At 41.4% G+C, this 19,211-nt stretch overlaps 1 protein-coding gene across 1 annotated transcript; it reads right to left on the bottom strand.

The window, feature by feature from the left end:
- Positions 1-3,263: 3,263 nt before the first annotated feature.
- LOC311136470 (FMR1-interacting protein NUFIP2-like) lies at positions 3,264-9,337 on the bottom strand. Its single transcript, XM_084170607.1, has 4 exons — positions 9,131-9,337; positions 5,891-7,576; positions 4,146-4,178; positions 3,264-3,975 (listed from the first exon to the last, which is right to left on the bottom strand). Exons 1-4 carry the CDS (start codon positions 9,270-9,272, stop codon positions 3,923-3,925), a joined length of 1,914 nt encoding a protein of 637 aa, XP_084026733.1. The 5' UTR covers positions 9,273-9,337; the 3' UTR covers positions 3,264-3,922.
- Positions 9,338-19,211: the final 9,874 nt, after the last annotated feature.

The following is a 19,211-nucleotide window of genomic DNA, read 5'->3' as shown; positions in this document are numbered from 1 at the left end:
TTGCATATAAATTGGAAGAACTCACTTTCACGCGCACACCAAACAGCTAGGCCAAGTGGCCTAACCAATCATTCAGAACTCGGAGGCCTGTGTGAGTATCCTTGAGGTGATTGCACCTCCTAAGAGGGATGAAAATACAGAGACTCATCACTTTCATGCTTTTCTTTCACCACACAAAGCACACCAACTCGCTCACTTCCCCAGCAGAGTGCTCCTCAAACCATCTCCTCCATTAAGAACCAGATTTTGGTTTACAGGCTACAACACTATTGTTAAAGTAATATGTTTTTCATAAATGCATATACAAAAAATACCCATTTTGCTTAATTAAGTGCTTGAAAATATAAGGGGGAGACTTATGCAATATTTCCCTGGAGATCAATGATCCCTCCTCTTAAAAAGGTCCAATGCAGCCGTTATCTAAATATCAAATCACTTCTTGGTAACAATTAAAGTACCTTAGTGTGATTCTTTTTGACTGTTTTAATAGAAAAACAAACAAATAGCTTCTTAGCAAAGAGTAATTTCTCAATAAATAATTTTGCTAGGACTGTCTGGGAGTGGCAAAGGGAAAACTGAAACTAGCCTAGCTGTTATTGGCAGAGAGGTTTGGAACTCTTTCTTATTAGTCTATTAACTCATTTACCGCATGGTGATGTCACCAGGCAGGCCAAAACTCTATCCCACCAACACAGGCAGTCATTATCATCATTTTCACAATATTATTACAACCTCAGTGTGGAAATATAAAACACAGGAAAATTACATTTGACTGCACAGGGCCTTTAAGAATCAAATTCAACATAAGAAAAGGGGACATGTCTAAATCAAAACAATGAACCGATTAAGTACTTTGGACTGTTAGCGCACTTTTACACACCGACTCAAGACTGCCCACCCTGTTTTACAAAGAAGCATAGGGCTTCTTGTTCTATCACTCAGGATCAAAAGTAAAAGGGGTTAGAGTTATGAAAAAGACAACTTGTTTAGGCTTTTTTACCCCATGGTATGATCTGGTGTTTTCTACTCTAATATTTATGGGAACCCAGTAAAGTTACGTCATCAACTGTGCATGAACAATCAAAGCACAAAAACGCATAACAGTTTTAGCTGTCAATGTCCACCATAGCAAACTGGGTTGTCCATCACACAAAAACAATTCCCACTGCCGATCAAGACAAAATAAGTTATCTATTCGCCATTGTGCAGCATTAGCCAAATAAGATATAATTTTTCTCTTGATTGAAGTTGACCTAATCTGATAACACTTAAACACACTGCATACAATGGAAACAAAACAAAATGTTTTAAATACCACGTCCCAGAGGTCTATCCTTCGCTTAGAATTCCACAGTGAAGTAACTTAAGTGTGTGTGAGACACAGTTTTGTACACAGCAGGGGTATGTTTGACCTTCTTATAGTTCCCTCTGTCTGCAAGAACAAATCAGGAGGTGACCAGAAAACCCAACAGAGGGCTGGACCAGGAAGCTCAGACATAGATTCCTGCCATTGCATATAACCTGGACTGGCATTCAGTAGTGGGTACACTCAGAAATTATTCAGCCCATGAATGACAAGAGGTGAAAAGTAAGTAAAAAAATCAAAGACAGTAAGAGATCACACTGTCCTATAACAGGTGGAAACCGGTGCAAATCAATGTGCTTATTAAAGTGAAATTGCCTGAACAGAGAACTTAAGGTTAGAAGCCTACATAACATCTATGACAGCTGCTTGCAAGCCATGTCAGTGTTTTCTGCAAGCAAAATGTTTTGGTATTTTAAATCACAGCTCTGTAGTTTATTATTAAATATCACTCCAATTCAATATTTTAGCAATTTATATTTGAGCACAATACGAGGATCTTGTTCTGAACCATTTGGCAGAAAACGAAATTGTTCCAACTTTGTCATGGCTTTACCAATACTACCTGAGTGACTTTTTTTTATATCGGTATTTATAGATTTGTCTTTAAAAGAACAACAGTCCAAAGCCATTCTTAAAAGAAGTTAGTATGTCATTCATATATATCTGTAGTAATTAATATATATTTTTAAACAATTAGTTACATAAAGTGCTATTAATCCACACAATAACCAAATCACTTATGCTAGAGAAAATAAACTAAGACATTTCCTCCTTTAGCGCAAAACAAAAAAAAACAACAGAGAGAGAGATGGTAGTACCAATGACATTGTGGCTGTCCACTCATTGTATTACCAAATGTGGCCTGCCTTGACATGTTTATGCCTCTTGACACAAACACTTTGATTAAAGACACTGACTGGATGATACTGTATTATGAAACGTCATCACCACTACATCTCTACACACAGTATAACAAAGACCGGCTGGTCTGGGACATGAAATTATTAGTATTGCGATGGTTCTGTGTCTCATCTTTGCTTGGCTATATTAAACTGCGACTTCTCCCGTCTCATCCACTCACTCATCTACACCCACCAATACTTTGTGCATGAAATACATTGTCATTATAACTAGAGAGAGATTAAAAGAACAAATGCTGAAAAAGCACAAAGTATCCTAGGCTGAATAGGTTGGTTAGCAAATGAAAAGCTAATTGCTTGAGCAAGAAAATGAGCCATTTCTCCATGTAGTATCAGCAAATATAGCCTAGGTAGGCCTAATGAATTACTAACATCTTGAGCCTCTTACTGATCAAATACACCAAACAAAAAAACGAATTTTAAGAAATATCACATATATAGCCCTTCCGCCACAATAAGTCACTTCTCATCTTCCAGAAAACGCCCACAAGCTCAAGAGAACCTACAAATTAAGGAATAGCCTACATCAATCTTAATTTGAAATGAATTAATGAAATATGTGGACTGACAACTGCAAGGGCTTAAGAAGAGTCAAAATAATAAACAAAAGCAAAACTCAGATCAAGACAATTATATACTGAAACTGTTTTTTCAACTGATTAGCATGCCTACCAAAAAGTGAGAACCGAACCACAAGATTAGGACCTGGCTTTAGTTTCATTCTAACTGGACATTTCTGTATCTGTGCTCTGGGAGTTTGTTCCTACTGTAGATCACATTTGAAATCGCTAAACCATACAAAACAAAGAAAAACTAAAATAGGTGTCAAGAGATACCCAGAAGTCAGTTCTTTGCAGGGCATAGTTATTTCACTAAAGTAATTAAGACAAATGCTTTCCCTCAAATATATTTAGCATTTAACCTGCTAACAGGACTCCGTCTTCTCCAATTTTGTGAATTTCAAGGCATTCTTATCGGAGTTTATAGTTAATTTTTATTTCAAAATGAATTCAAATTTGCACATATACTGATGTGTATGCATAACTCATAACACACAGATCTACATATATTGGAATAATTTGAATGCAAATAAAACGGAAATAAAACGATTGAGGCATCTTACTGTCAGACTGATACTCGCCATAGTTCAATGGGCAACAGGATAAAGGCTTGGGAGGTGCAGTTTGGGCCTTCCTCCATCTTATTTCTCAACACCCAGAGGAAGGAGCTATGAGACCAATGTCTAACACAGCAGAACGTTTCACAAGTGTCCGTTCACATGGGAGACTGAGGCACCCAACATCTCTTTCAAGTGTTTGAGTCTTTGTGTAGTCCAGAGCGTCGGCAGAAGCTTCTGCGCTCAACTTAATTCCAATAATTGGATTTATATGATCTCACATTACCCCTCCCCTTCTCGTCTTCCTCTGCGGCAATGCCCCCCCCCCCCCCCCGGCAAAAAAGGAGTCCCCATTATCCCATTCTGTATTCCAATGAAAGTCTGTCACAGGACACTCATCCGTCAGTCCCAATATCACAGTTGACTCAATATTGTTTTCCAAAGAGATTATAACCGCCAATGAAGAGAACTGCAGCACCCAGGTAGGGAGAAGGTTAGTGTTGACAGACATTCACTACCTCACTGATCAGGTCCATCCTTGGTCTTATCATAGAAGACTACTCTTTTTGGATCTGGGGGAAGGAAAGGACAGATAAATTATTCAGTGTGTAGGCCCTGGGGAACTTAGCAATTCATAATGTATGTTATTCAAACTTCAGCTGTACACCTTTGATCATCAAATAGAAAACCCAATTTCACAACTTTGAAAACACACTACACAGAAAAGAGACCTTTACTTTACCTTGTTTTTGCAAATTGAAGACATATTCCATTTCTGTAGAGAAAAAACAAAGATTGATTAATATCTCCAGGTGCATAATACATTTTATTATTAGACACACAATTATGTGATGCTAAAGGATTAAAAGCATTTGGTGCAAGTGAAATAGTAGGTTAAAGCTACCCATGTGTAATAACCAGTGCTTGACTTGGGCCGGAGCTGTCTGTAGTGCTGTACTGGCACCTCCAATTTTTTGGGAACTGCGTACCGGCTCCTCCATAAAACAAAGTTGCCTATCGCCAGCCCGGATTCACACACAGTGTCAAAAAAAGGTTGATTAAAGCGGAATGAAGGCGGGACCTGCATCGAATAGCAATGGAGAGTGGGCATTCATATCCCGATTCCGCTTTGTTCAAGTTTATTTGCCGCTAGTCTGTGAATCTGGTGTATGCGTGCCAGTAGACTTCGAGTTTGAGAATGCGCAGATTGAGAAGGCACCATGCCTGAATGCCTACCTTTCAGCGTGTCTCTGTGTGTGCTGTGCATAATTTGTGTGTCTGCCAGTGCGAGTGGGCCTATAAAATAATGATAGACTAACTATATAGCCTAATAAAAAAATAACTAGTCATACTACAAGCTATCTCGCTAGTTAACTATTTATCAATAAGCATTAATGTCGTTGACGCCTTTCCACCGGCACTGGTGAGATATAAATCTGACACCATTATTGGAAATCTGGGATACCCCTATATTAAACAGTAGGCTAGCCATGTAATTCCGACAACGTTAAAAATATTCTAAGAATAGCCTAATTGACAAACAGCTTCCATGCTGTGCATAGATATTTGAACCTTATAAGGTTAGATAAACATATCTTAGTTCGCTACCTTGCTTTGAAGTAGCCTAACTTATCAATGTTATTTCTAATTCATTGAATGATGGAATAATTGTGTAAAGACAAAAGTATTTGGTTGTAATAGTCTATATCAAGGGTGGCCAAGCATCCTATAGGAGAGCTACTGGGTGTGCAGGCTTTTGTTCAAACCCCACTCTAAAACACCACATTGTAGCCTAAACATCAGCTGCTCAACAGGACCTTGATAAGCAGACTCGTGTGTGTTTCAGGGATGTATCAAAAGGCTGCACACCCAGTAGCTCTCCAAATGGAGGGTTGACCACATGTTTTATACAATAGCCTAACAGTGCAGTTATTCTAAGCGCGTTGATAAAAAAAAGGCACAACAGCAGGAGATTGGGGCCTCCTGTAGCTCAGTTGGTAGAGCATGGCGCTTGCAACGCCAGGGTTGTGGGTTCGATTTCCACGGGGGGCCAGTATGAAAAATGTATGCACTCACTAACTGTAAGTCGCTCTGGATAAGAGCGTCTGCTAAATGACTAAAATGTAAATGTAAATGAGATTGATCCAATGTAGGAAACTGAGACCAGCAGCCTTCTAGTGTCAATACCACATTTATTCAGACTTTTTCATGTAGGAGACACCACTAATTATTGGTCACGGAAATGTGGTTCGAAGTTATGGAAAAGTCATGAAATTCCATCAGTCAAAATGTGTATGAACCCTTAACAATGGAATAATCAGAGGTCAATCTATAGCATAATGTCATTTGTGAATTTCAGTGAACATTGTCTAATGGACCAACTTGAAAAAAAGACACCTCCTGCACGTCTTTCATCCCAAGTCAAGCACTGGTAATACAATGTTTTATGCATTTATAGAAATGACACAGCAGAGGAAGAGGAGTTACCTTTAGTGTGATAAGTAACAGCAGCTTTCAGATCAAACGACCCCGAGCTACCTCTGTCCAGCCTCTTAGAGTGGGCCTGCTCTTTAGACGGGCCCAACACCAGGTTGGCCAGGGGGGCCTGTGCAGGCTCAGCACTAATGTCTTTATCAGAGGCCAACACAACTGCACCTGAACTCTTCGCCTCGCACTTTGTCTCTTCCTGTCCAGACAGCTGAGCCTTTGTCCCATCCTCACCCTTCATTGTAGCAGGGGGGCAAGCTGGGGCACTAGTCCTTTTCTCTGAGTCTTGAGCCAAAGTGAGAGGCAAAGGCTCTGGGATTGATAGGCTAGCGTCAAGGCCTGGCTCAGCTGCAACAGCAGGGCATGGCTCCCCTTGAAAGGTGACCACCGCAGCCTTGCCCTCCACAGCAGCCACCGGCCCGCTTCCTCCTTCTGGCCCCACGTTTGGCTCATTAATGAAGGACAGTCCCCACTGATTCTGGAAGATGTCCCCCAAGGCTTTCTGATTTGTCTGAGCGGCCGGGGTGTCCACTTGGCGAGCACTCGGGAGCACAGGTTGCATATTTAAAGGGTTTAGGGGGTAAATGAAAAGAGTACACTTTCTCAGATCTGCAGCGAGGTTAGTTGAAGAGCTACAGTCATTGTCCAAAAAGGCTGCTACGTTCTCCCCGCATGGGAGAGAGGGGGCTGGTGGAATACTACTAGCAGCAGGAGTGAAGAAGGTACCGACAGAGGGGCAACCATTTCCATCTCCAGAAACGAGACCATTAGTAAAGCTAGCTGAGGTGATGGTTTTCATAGCAGACATGGGGACCTGTGACAATCTACCAGGCACCTGAGGAGGCTGTACCTCTCCTCCAGCTTGGGCTGCTTTGTTGAGGTTCTCCTTAACTTTACTTGCATAACTGATCTTGGGCACTATTTTAGCACTACTGTTGTCCACAGGAAATACTGGAGGGGGCTTGAATAAAGTCCAAGAGTCCTCTTTTGTAGAGGAGGAAAGCTTGGCTTTGGGCCTATCCTCAAACTTTTTACCAAAGGCAACTGCAGCAGTTTTACTGTCTGAGTTTTTCCTCTGCAACTCGCCCACAGACACTTCTGGCGCACCCATCTGCCTGACTGCTGTCTGGGCATCTGCTTTATGGACAAGTCTCGAGCTCACCACTTTCTCCATTGGTTCAAGTCCAGAAGAATCTGGCTCCTGTGTAGCATTACCCTGCTGCATGGCTCTCTCCTTTTCGCTTGTCAAATGCTCTGTGTTCTTGATGCTGTTGCGCCTGGCCTTGCGTTTCTTAGGAGTAGTATATCCACTTTCTGAGCCACTGCCATCGTTGTCAGGGGGTGACTTGCTGGAGTAACCATTGGTAATATGAGCAGAGTTTACCACTCCATTCAGAAGCAACGCAGACTCCTCCTTGTCCAACAGCTTTCCCTCATAGTCATTAGTGAAATCCAAGGCCTTGTCCTTGTCATTTTTGCTGTCCATATTCTTCTTGTGATCAAGACACTCTTTGCTGGCCACTTTTGAAAGAGTGCTATAAACCTTTCGTGTTGACTTCTGTTTTACATTAGTATTTATCAAATGTCTGTTACCATTGCTGTTGGTGGGACGAGGGACACAAAAAAAATCATTTGCAGACAGTATCTTCTCCCCCTCCACGTCACTGGTGTTTATTTTCCCATTGCCTGTAAAAGGAAACAAAAAGAAAGTTAGTTGCACTGCCAGTGATACAATATCATGTGTGCAGACACACACACATATATATAAAGTCCAAGCAAATTCCGTAATTCCCTACCACCTCACTCTCTATATCAAAAGGGACTAACAGACCTAATCTGTTTACAAGACCTATGCAACCTCGAAGCTCCTTTTGCAGGAAACATTGTGAGGCCTTTATAAGATTATGCTGTATCATGACAATTTAGACTGAATAGGTCAGCTGGTAGCAAGCAACCACGCCAGTGCCCATATCAGATTCCCTTGAACATAGTAGTCCACTAGCCTACTTGTTAACAGATACCATACATAAATCACTTCAGAAAAACGTGTGCTGTATGTAGAAATGGCTATTACATATAGTCCTATAACTTTTGGTAACTGGAAGGTGGTTGACAGTGTGACTGAGCCTGACTTTGCTAGCTAATTCAACAATACTTGCCCCACTAGCGTCTAAAGAAAATGTTCAACTAAATGAATGTTTTGCCATCTTGCTCCTAAGATACCTGTATACAATATGGGCGAACAAATAACATCTTAAGTAATGTTATAGAATAACACAAATTGTGTTAGGTGTTTTATTTTCTTGTCTGAACTGAAGCAATGGTTCAAGGTATGCACAATTTAGTTTTCATGCATGCCATCAATTGTAAACTAGTCTAAAGAAACTGGTGATGCTACAATTACATTTGGTTCAGAATTGTTTATCAGCTAACTAGAAAGACAATTCTAACTGTGTTAACACTCCTCAGGTCATCTACCCAGGCTAACATGTTTGCGCGGCTTCATGGCTAGCTAGATAGACGCAACAGGCCCGACTGAGCCGCAGCTGTTTGTAAGTGTAAAATGTCTGGCACTAGCTCCAGTAGTTATTTAATCCCTGGAAAGTCTCAAAATTAAGTTAGGTAACTAGTCATCTTGCTTTTGCAGCACTGTCTGCAGCCAAGTGGTAATTAGTAAACAAAATAACATTGAAACTTGTTTTATGCCCAAATCTCTCTCTCGTTACTAGGATTAGTTAGCTAGCTCGTTAGCTTTCCAGGTTGTATTTTCTAACATGGCCGACAGGAAATGGCAACTCAGAACATTCCAGTGGAGCCGGCTTGTTTTTGTTAACAACATATTTCACGGAATTCACACCAAATTAGCGATTACTTTTTGGGGGTAAACTCAATGTATTCACGTGACAAAATAATTTAACTACAAAATTACTAATTAGTCACACAGGAGAATTGCGAGTTCCATAAATGTAGAACTGTGTGGTGAAACCGCCGCACAAGGTCAATCCCCTATCTGTCAAACCACCAGCGACAGCTGTCACGCGACGTTTAACTATCCCTAACTAGCCATACTCAACTCTAGTCCCAGCTAACTAATAAGTTCAATGGTTCTTTACCAGCTCGCTACCATCCTGCTATGACTGTCTCGCGAGATAGCAAGCTACATTGACGTCGGTAATAAACTGGCTATCTAGCTAGTTAAGTAATTTATATTAGCTGGCTAACTTTTCCGGATGGCCCAACCTGTTTTCTTCGTCTGCGTTTCCTGGTACTGGAAGTAGATCTGATCATTTTTTACAGATGATTTGTATTGAATAGGGTTTCTTTCTTCTCCATGGTGGTGATATCGTCTATCTTGTGCCCGATCTTTGGGCTGTTCCTCCATTGAAGTGTTATAGAATATCCGAGTCCTTCTACCAGTGTGCACAGTAGCTCACTGGGCAAGTGAAACAGGGAACATCTCAATTGCGTCCTTTCTCCTCGTCTCCTTCTCAAAACCCATTGTTGGAGAAGATGAGAGGGGCGGGACCTCTGGCTTTCTCATCCAATGGGTTTTGAGAATGAGACGAGGAGAGAGGACGCGAGGAGAATATAATTGAGATCGTCCCACAGTCTACTGTCCAATCAACGCCTCTGTAAACGTCAGCAGTATGTCTAAAAAGTATCAAAGTCTGCTATTTTTGGTGGTTCCTCACCATCATTGCAAACAAAGGTATTGTAAATACATACATATACAGGTTGAACAACTGAAAATATGATATAGTTCAGAAGAATAGCCTATGCGAGATTATATTGAATTCAAGCAAATCTGAACTGCCACAAGTGGTCTTCACACACAATTGAGACCTGCTGAGACCATAGAGATAGATAGAGGACTCATCTTTGTATCTGTGCTATTATGGCATGTGTGACAGCATGTGCAGCGCCATTGAGCCTATCTCCACGATGATTTACCGCTGCCACCTGCAGCGCTGTTGTCCTGAACCAAATCCTGCGTGTCATTCATTTATTGTGGCCACTAGGTGGTGGTGATATAGCTAAAAACCATTTACAAACCATAGGCATCCAAATTTGAAGAAGACAATGCTCTGACCATTGGCTGATAGCTCCCTACCACTGAAATATAATAAGAACTGGAGACTTTGTCCAAGATGTCCGACCGTTGTTTTCAAGGTAATCTACTCGCCGATTCATGGACTGTCGATATCCGGGTTCATCCGGTTTATACAGACCAACATCACATGCACAAAAGCGCATTTCAGACCGAGAGCCTAATGCTTCTTAGGTAGTTCTTTATGAGTTTTAGTTTAGAAAACGATCTTTCCGCAGATGCGACAGTTACAGGGATGTTAAAAACAGCTTGATTGCCGTAGCAACATCAGGGAAACTGGCCAAAAGGGAGTGGTGCTTCAAATACAGCAGTTCTGCAACATCTTTAATTGACCCTCTCATTCTCCTTAGTTGCCGGACTTAACATGTTACGGAAAGATAGTAACTGTGTAGGAAGCTCTGGGGACAGGTCGTCTGGATACTGGCAGCCAATACATTGGCAGATGCAAACAGATTATCATCTTTAGTGGACAACAGTTCTTGAGGGCTTGAACAAAAAAAATTGTTTTGCGATTTCGTTCATACTAGTGAACCGGCGTTTGAGTTGTGTGGTTGCAATATCAACAGTCCCTTATCTCTTGTATATCTTGGCATGCATAATTCAAGACTAAGTTTAAATTGTGTGCAGCGCAATGGACATATAATGCACAATTTCTCAGGAAGTCTGGGTTGGCAATACTCAGTATAGAAATAGTCTGGCCAGCAACCTGGACCTAAAGGTTGTGGTGAAAACATTTGCACACAAAAAAGGAAGACTTCAGAAGACCAGGTGAGTCCCTCAAGTTTGATTTAATTTGATTTAATTGAATTTACTTAGAATACTGCAGCCCATTTGTGTAGGCCAGACAAAACCCACAGAGTTCAACAAATGTAAATGTTCAACAAATGTTCAACAAATGTAAATGTAAATGTAACAATAAATAGTGGCTGAATTTATCCTCAAGCCAACTACTTTTTTTCTAATGGTTAGGCTATTTGATGTGTCATTTTTATAAAAAGTTTATAAATAGCAGCTAAATAGCTGCTAAATACGGTATATAGCTATAGATGGTACACTGCATAATCCCTAGTAAGATAGTGTTTTGAGGTTGAACTGACTGTATTATTTGGCATTAATAGACGCACAATAACTTTTTATCCAAGCTGGGAGAGAGTGTGAGGACGGCTCATGTCATGCAGGTACAGGTAGCCTATACAGGACAGTTGTATATTTTTTTAATCTAACTTTTCTATGTGGAAATTGTCTTTCTGGACTGGACATCAGTTCAGCTGCGGTACCGAAGCAAAACTATAGGAGCAGTCGAAACCGTGCTTCTAGACCGGAACCCTGGCCCCTTGCTCCCGAATGACTTCCCCCTCTCATTGAAATTCACGGCTGACCGCAGTACCGCAGGCATTGTTAGCAGAAAACAGGATCCCCCATTAGTGAATGGAAAAAAGGCAATCTTCGTGGTCAAAATTCCTGTAAAAACTTTTTTTTCCAAAGACAATCATGGTACCAATAATTGCTTCTAATACAGCAGTGCTTTCGGAAAGTATTCAGACCCCTTCCCTTTTTCCACATTTTGTTACATTACAGCCTTATTCTCAAATTGATTAAATTCATGTTTTTCCTCATCAATCTACACACAATACCCCATAATGACAAAGTGAAAACAGGTTTTTAGAATTTTTTGCAAATGTATTAAAAAAATTAAACAGAAACACCTTATTTACATAAGTATTGAGACCCTTTGCTATGAGATTCGAAATTGAGCTCAGGTGCATCCTGTTTCCATTGATCATCCTTGAGACGTTTCTACAACTAGATTGGAGTCCACCTGTGGTAATTTTAATTGATTGGACATGATTTGGAAAGGCACACACCTGTCTATATAAGGTCCCACAGATGACAGTGCATGTCAGAGCAAAAACCAAGCCATGAGGTCTAAGGAATTGTCCATAGAACTCTGAGACAGGATTGTGTCGAGGCACAGATCTGGGGAAGCGTACGAAAAATACTTGAAATTGAGCTCAGGTGCATCCTTTTTCCATTGATCATCCTTGAGATGTTTCTACAACTTGATTGGAGTCCACCTGTGGTAAATTCAATTGATTGGACATGATTTGGAAAGGCACACACCTGTCTATATAAGGTCCCACAGTTGACAGTGCATGTACAGTGAGGGAAAAAAGTATTTGATCCCCTGCTGATTTTGTACGTTTGCCCACTGACAAAGACATGATCAGTCTATAATTTTAATGGTAGGTTTATTTGAACAGTGAGAGACAGAATAACAACAAAAAAATCCAGAAAAACGCATGTCAAAAATGTTATGAATTGATTTGCATTTTAATGAGGGAAATAAATATTTGACCCCTCTGCAAAAAATTACTTAGTACTTGGTGGCAAAATCCTTGTTGGCAATCACAGAGGTCAGACGTTTCTTGTAGTTGGCCACCAGGTTTGCACACATCTCAGGAGGGATTTTGTCCCACTCCTCTTTGCAGATCTTCTCCAAGTCATTAAGGTTTTGAGGCTGATGTTTGGCAACTCAAACCTTCAGCTCCCTCCACAGATTTTCTATGGGATTAAGGTCTGGAGACTGGCTAGGCCACTCCAGGACCTTAATGTGCTTCTTCTTGAGCCACTCCTTTGTTGCCTTGGCCGTGTGTTTTGGGTCATTGTCATGCTGGAATACCCATCCACGACCCATTTTCAATGCCCTGGCTGAGGGAAGGAGGTTCTCACCCAAGATTTGACGGTACATGGCCCTGTCCATCGTCCCTTTGATGCTGTGAAGTTGTCCTGTCCCCTTAGCAGAAAAACACCCCCAAAGCATAATGTTTCCACCTCCATGTTTGACGGTGGGGATGGTGTTCTTGGGGTCATAGGCAGCATTCCTCCTCCTCCAAACACGGCGAGTTGAGTTGATGCCAAAGAGCTCGATTTTGGTCTCATCTGACCACAACACTTTCACCCAGTTCTCCTCTGAATCATTCAGATGTTCATTGGCAAACTTCAGACGGCCCTGTATATGTGCTTTCTTGAGCAGGGGGACCTTGCGGGCGCTGCAGGATTTCAGTCCTTCACGGCGTAGTGTGTTACCAATTGTTTTCTTGGTGACTATGGTCCCAGCTGCCTTGAGATCATTGAGAAGATCCTCCCGTGTAGTTCTGGGCTGATTCCTCACCGTTCTCATGATCATTGCAACTCCACAAGGTGAGATCTTGCATGGAGCCCCAGGCCGAGGGAGATTGACAGTTATTTTGTGTTTCTTCCATTTGCAAATAATCGCACCAACTGTTGTCACCTTCTCACCAAGCTGCTTGGCGATGGTCTTGTAGCCCATTCCAGCCTTGTGTAGGTCTACAGTCTTGTCCCTGACATCCTTGGAGAGCTCTTTGGTCTTGGCCATGGTGGAGAGTTTGGAATCTGATTGATTGATTGCTTCTGTGGAAAGGTGTCTTTTATACAGGTAACAAGCTGAGATTAGGAGCACTCCCTTTAAGAGTGTGCTCCTAATCTCAGCTCGTTACCTGTATAAAAGACACCTGGGAGCCAGAAATCTTTCTGATTGAGAGGGGGTCAAATACTTATTTCCCTCATTAAAATGCAACTTTTGTTGTTGTTATTCTGTCTCTCACTGTTCAAATAAACCTACCATTAAAATTATAGACTGATCATTTCTTTGTCAGTGGGCAAACGTACAAAATCAGCAGGGGATCAAATACTTTTTTCCCTCACTGTAAGAGCAAAAACCAAGCCATGAGGTCAAAGGAATTCAAATCAAATCAAATCAAAGGTTATTTGTCACATACATGTGTTTAGCAGATGTTATAGTGGGTGTAGCGAAATGCTTGTGCTTCTAGCTCCAACAGTGCAGTTATATCAAACAATTTCACAACATATATCCAATACTCACAAAACTAGTAAGGAATGGAATTTAAGAATAAATACATACAGTGGGGGGGAAAAGTATTTAGTCAGCCACCAATTGTGCAAGTTCTCCCACTTAAAAAGATGAGAGAGGCCTGTAATTTTCATCATAGGTACACGTCAACTATGACAGACAAATTGAGAAGAAAAAAAATCCAGAAAATCACATTGTAGGATTTTTAATGAATTTATTTGCTAATTATGGTGGAAAATAAGTATTTGGTCACCTACAAACAAGCAAGATTTCTGGCTCTCACAGACCTGTAAATTCTTCTTTAAGAGGCTCCTCTGTCCTCCACTCGTTACCTGTATTAATGGCACCTGTTTGAACTTATCAGTATAAAAGACACCTGTCCACAACCTCAAACAGTCACACTCCAAACTCCACTATGGCCAAGACCAAAGAGTTGTCAAAGGACACCAGAAACAAAATTGTAGACCTGCACCAGGCTGGGAATACTGAATCTGCAATAGGTAAGCAGCTTGGTTTGAAGAAATCAACTGTGGGAGCAATTATTAGGAAATGGAAGACATACAAGACCACTGATAATCTCCCTCGATCTGGGGCTCCACGCAAGATCTCACCCCGTGGGGTGAAAATGATCACAAGAAAGGTGAGCAAAAATCACAGAACCACACGGGGGGACCTAGTGAATGACCTGCAGAGAGCTGGGACCAAAGTAACAAAGCCTACCATCAGTAACACACTACGCCGCCAGGGACTCAAATCCTGCAGTGCCAGACGTGTCCCCCTGCTTAAGCCAGTACATGTCCAGGCCCGTCTGAAGTTTGCTAGAGTGCATTTGGATGATCCAGAAGAGGATTGGGAGAAAGTCATATGGTCAGATGAAACCAAAATAGAACTTTTTGGTAAAAACTCAACTCGTCGTGTTTGGAGGACAAAGAATGCTGAGTTGCATCCAAAGAACACCATACCTACTGTGAAGCATGGGGGTGGAAACATCATGCTTTGGGGCTGTTTTTCTGCAAAGGGACCAGGACGACTGATCCGTGTAAAGGAAAGAATGAATGGGGCCATGTATCGTGAGATTTTGAGTGAAAACCTCCTTCCATCAGCAAGGGCATTGAAGATGAAACGTGGCTGGGTCTTTCAGCATGACAATGATCCCAAACACACGGGCCCGGTCAACGAAGGAGTGGCTTCGTAAGAAGCATTTCAAGGTCCTGGAGTGGCCTAGCCAGTCTCCAGATCTCAACCCCATAGAAAATCTTTGGAGGGAGTTGAAAGTCCGTGTTGCCCAGCGACAGCCCCAAAACATCACTGCTCTAGAGGAGTTCTGCATGGAGGGATGGGCCAAAATACCAGCAACAGTGTGTGAAAACCTTGTGAAGACTTACAGAAAACGTTTGACCTGTGTCATTGCCAACAAAGGGTATATAACAAAGTATTGAGAAACTTTTGTTATTGACCAAATACTTATTTTCCACCATAATTTGCAAATAAATTCATTAAAAATCCTACAATGTGATTTGTCTGTCATAGTTGACGTGTACCTATGATGAAAATTACAGGCCTCTCTCATCTTTTTAAGTGGGAGAACTTGCACAATTGGTGGCTGACTAAATACTTTTTTCCCCCACTGTATATGGACAAGCAATGACAGAGCGGCATGGACTAAGATACAGTAGAATATTATAGAATAGAATACAGTATATACATATGAGATGAGTAGTGCAAGATATGTAAACATTATTAAAGTGACTAGTGTTCCATTTCTTAAAGTGGCCAATGATTTCGATAGGCAGCAGCAGCCTCTAAGCAGCCTCTAATTGTCCATAGAGCTCCAAGACAGGATTGTGTCGAGGCACAGATCTGGGGAAGGGTACCAAAAAGACTCGAAATTGAGCTCAGTTTCATCCTGTTTCCATTGATCATCCTTGAGATGTTTCTACAACTTGATTGGAGTCCACCTGTGTGTTATGATGTTTTCATAGTGTGATGGGAGCCAGGTTGAATTGAGTAGAAAATTACTTGGCACCTCACAGTCTGGGGGGGCATGCATTTCATTATGTCAAAGGAGATTACTGATGTTTTTCTTAGAAAGATTGATGGACATGATATACTGACTTGGGGTACAAGGTAATAACATCAAATAAGGGAGTGCCCATTGAGGGTTGCCAGATGTTCTTGAAGAAACGTGTACTCAAAGCTATATAAGCTGAGATATGGTTTTTGTTCAGTAGTTCGGAATGACAAGAGGCAAAGCACTGTCTTTTGTTATAACGAACCTGGTACCGACTATTAAACCTTTATATTAACTTTCCACAGAGTTGTCTAAGTATATTCTTACATCCTTAATTACGTGATACCCTAGAAACTCATCATAACACTGTGGTAAATTCAATTGATTGGACATGATTTGGAACGGCACACACCTGTCAAATAAGGTCCCACAGTTGACAGTGTATGTAAGAGCAAAAACCAAGCCATGAGGTCAAAGGAATTGTCCGTAGATCTCCGAGACAGGATTGTGTCAAGGCACAGATCTGGAAAAGGGTACCAAAAAATGTCTGCAGATTTGAAGGTCCCCAAGAACACAGTGGCCTCCATCATTCTTAAATGGAAGAAGTTTGGAACCACCGAGACTCTTCCTAGAGCTGGCCGCCTGGCCAAAATGAGCAATCGGGGGAGAAGGGCCTTGGTCAGGGAGGTCACCAAGAACCCGATGGTCACTGACAAAGCTCCAGAGTTCCTCTGTGGAGATGGGAGAACCTTCCAGATGGACAACCATCTCTGCAGCCCTCCACCAATCAGGCCTTAACAGTAGAGTGGCCAGACGGAAGCCACTCCTCAGTGAAAGGCACGACAGCCCGCTTGGAGTTTGCCAAAAGGCACCTAAAGGACTCTCAGACCATGAGAAAAAGACAATGTAGGAGTGGCTTCGGGACAAGTCTCTGAATGTCCTTGAGTGACCCAGCCAGAGCCCGGACTTGAACCCGATCAAACATCTCTGGAGAGACCTGAAAATAGCTGTGCAACGATGCTCCCCATCCAACCTGACAGAGCTTGAGAGGATCTGCAGAGAAGAATGGGAGAAACTCCCCAAATACAGGTGTGCCAAGCTTGTAGCGTCATACCCAAGAAGACTCAAGGCTATAATCGCTGCCAAAGGTGGTTCAACAAAGTACTGAGTAAAGGGTCTGAATACTTATGTAAATGTAATATTTCAGTTTTTGTCTAAAAAACAGTTTTTGCTTTGTCATTTTTGGGTATTGTGTGTAGAGCTATAGTCCCCTGTAGCTCAGTTGGTAGAGCATGGTGCTTGCAACGCCAGGGTTGTGGGTTTGTTTCCCACAGGGGGCCAGTATGAAAAAGTATGCACTCACTAACTGTAAGTCGCTCTGGATAAGAGCGTCTGCTAAATGACGTAAATGTAAATGTAGATGGATGAGTGGGAAAAAATATTTAATCCATTTTAGAATAAGGCTGTAACGTAACAAAATGTGGAAAAAGACAAGGGGTCTGAATACTTTTTGAATGCACTGTATATCCTTGAACCAATTATTTTAAAATTGCATACAGAAGAAATGAAGGATAATTTAGTTGCTAATGGCAGCCTGCAGTACCCTGGTGGGCCTTAAACTTGAGTTACTCAGAGGGGGCAGCACTGAGCTAACCTGCAACGACACTTCCTAGAGTAGCTCAAACTGAGCATATTATGTCTCCATGAGACGCCATCTTAACCGACTTCATTTGGCTTTAATGCGTTATTTAGTCTTCACATAGGAATGAATGGTGTAACGTGATCGATGGCTTTGTCCATTCATATATACAGTCATTGCTCCCAACCCATAGGAATCACATCCAGTTGACTACTTTAAAATGGTAGAAGCTCTCAATGGCAATGTCCAAATTATAACGGGTTATACCCAATGATGTATATAAACCCTGGATTGCTGATGCTACGTATTGGCCAGTGAGAGACTTTGAAGCCACCGGTCGGCCATATTGGCACTCCCCAGAAGGAGCATTCCTCCATAAGAATTAATGGAATTCTACAGTATTTCAATAAAATGTTTCAAAGACAAAATGACATGTATTTAAGTATTTTGTTGTTGTAGTGGGGACAGTAACATTAGAACTTTCCTATTATTATTATTATTATTAGTATTATTATTATTATTATTATTATTATTATTATATATATTTTGGATCACATATTATAATTTCAAAGTATGCATTAAGGTGTCTGTAATAGACTAAACGTGGCAAAAACAAATGTAAACATTAATAAATGCATTTCTATAGCTTCCAAAATATTTTTTTTACAGTGGTAGGGGAGTGCCAAGATGGAGGCGCAGTGATTTCAAAACAGCGCCCCCCTTTCAGTCATCAAGTGTATATAAATAATTGGTTATATCCATCTAGAGTCCTCTATCTATCTCTATGGCTGACACACATTGTGGGGTACTAGCTGCACTGCAGAATGGTTTTTACAATACATCATTCTGTATGGTGCTTAGTTCTAGCTGGTATTCAGCTCACACAGGATATAATTTAATCAACATACTAAACCTGTCTGTGTAAAAAACACACCAATTAGATAATACAGTTGAACAAATTTAGAATTTTCAAATATGTGTTGTTGTAGCCGTCTGACATTTGTTGAGTGGGGTGTGGTGTGTGGTCGACAGCACTTCCCCTGTTAAATCTACTGTAAATTGCTATCCAGGCACCAGGTGGTGCCATTTCATAATAATAATAATATGCCATTTAGCAGACACTTTTATCCAAAGCGACTTAGTCATGTGTGCATACATTTTTACGTATGGGTGGTCCCGGGGATCGAACCCACTACCCTGGCGTTACAAGCGCCATGCTCTACCAATTGAGCTACAGAGGACCATAGTTTATAGATTTCATCCCACCGTAAACTTTAAATGCTGGTAGTCAATGAATGTTTGACCACTGAGAGTGACCCTGAATTTGTCATTTAAAAGCACATACTGATACTAATCCTTGTATAGACATATGACCTAAGGGTACTATACCATGCCATAATAAGAAATGACCTTGAACTGCGAATAGCTTTCATTATAGCATGAAGATAACCCCACTATTTCCCATTTACTCATTGATGACCATAAGGCACCACTAGACATCTCACCACAGAGGAGATGTAATATTGGACATCACAAGAGAATCCTTCCCCATAGAGAACCTAGACACTGCCAGTTCCAGTGATTCAGCCACCCCCTCCCCTCCTCACCCCTCCCTTCCTCTCCCAGCCTGCTCTCTGAGGCGCTGGAGGTCCCTGTGCATGTGTTGTCCTC

The sequence above is a fragment of the Coregonus lavaretus genome, assembly GCF_964263955.1.
Source record: "Coregonus lavaretus genome assembly, chromosome: 10".
In the NCBI taxonomy this organism is placed as follows: domain Eukaryota; kingdom Metazoa; phylum Chordata; class Actinopteri; order Salmoniformes; family Salmonidae; genus Coregonus; species Coregonus lavaretus.
This window is presented reverse-complemented; position numbering and strand designations above follow the sequence as displayed.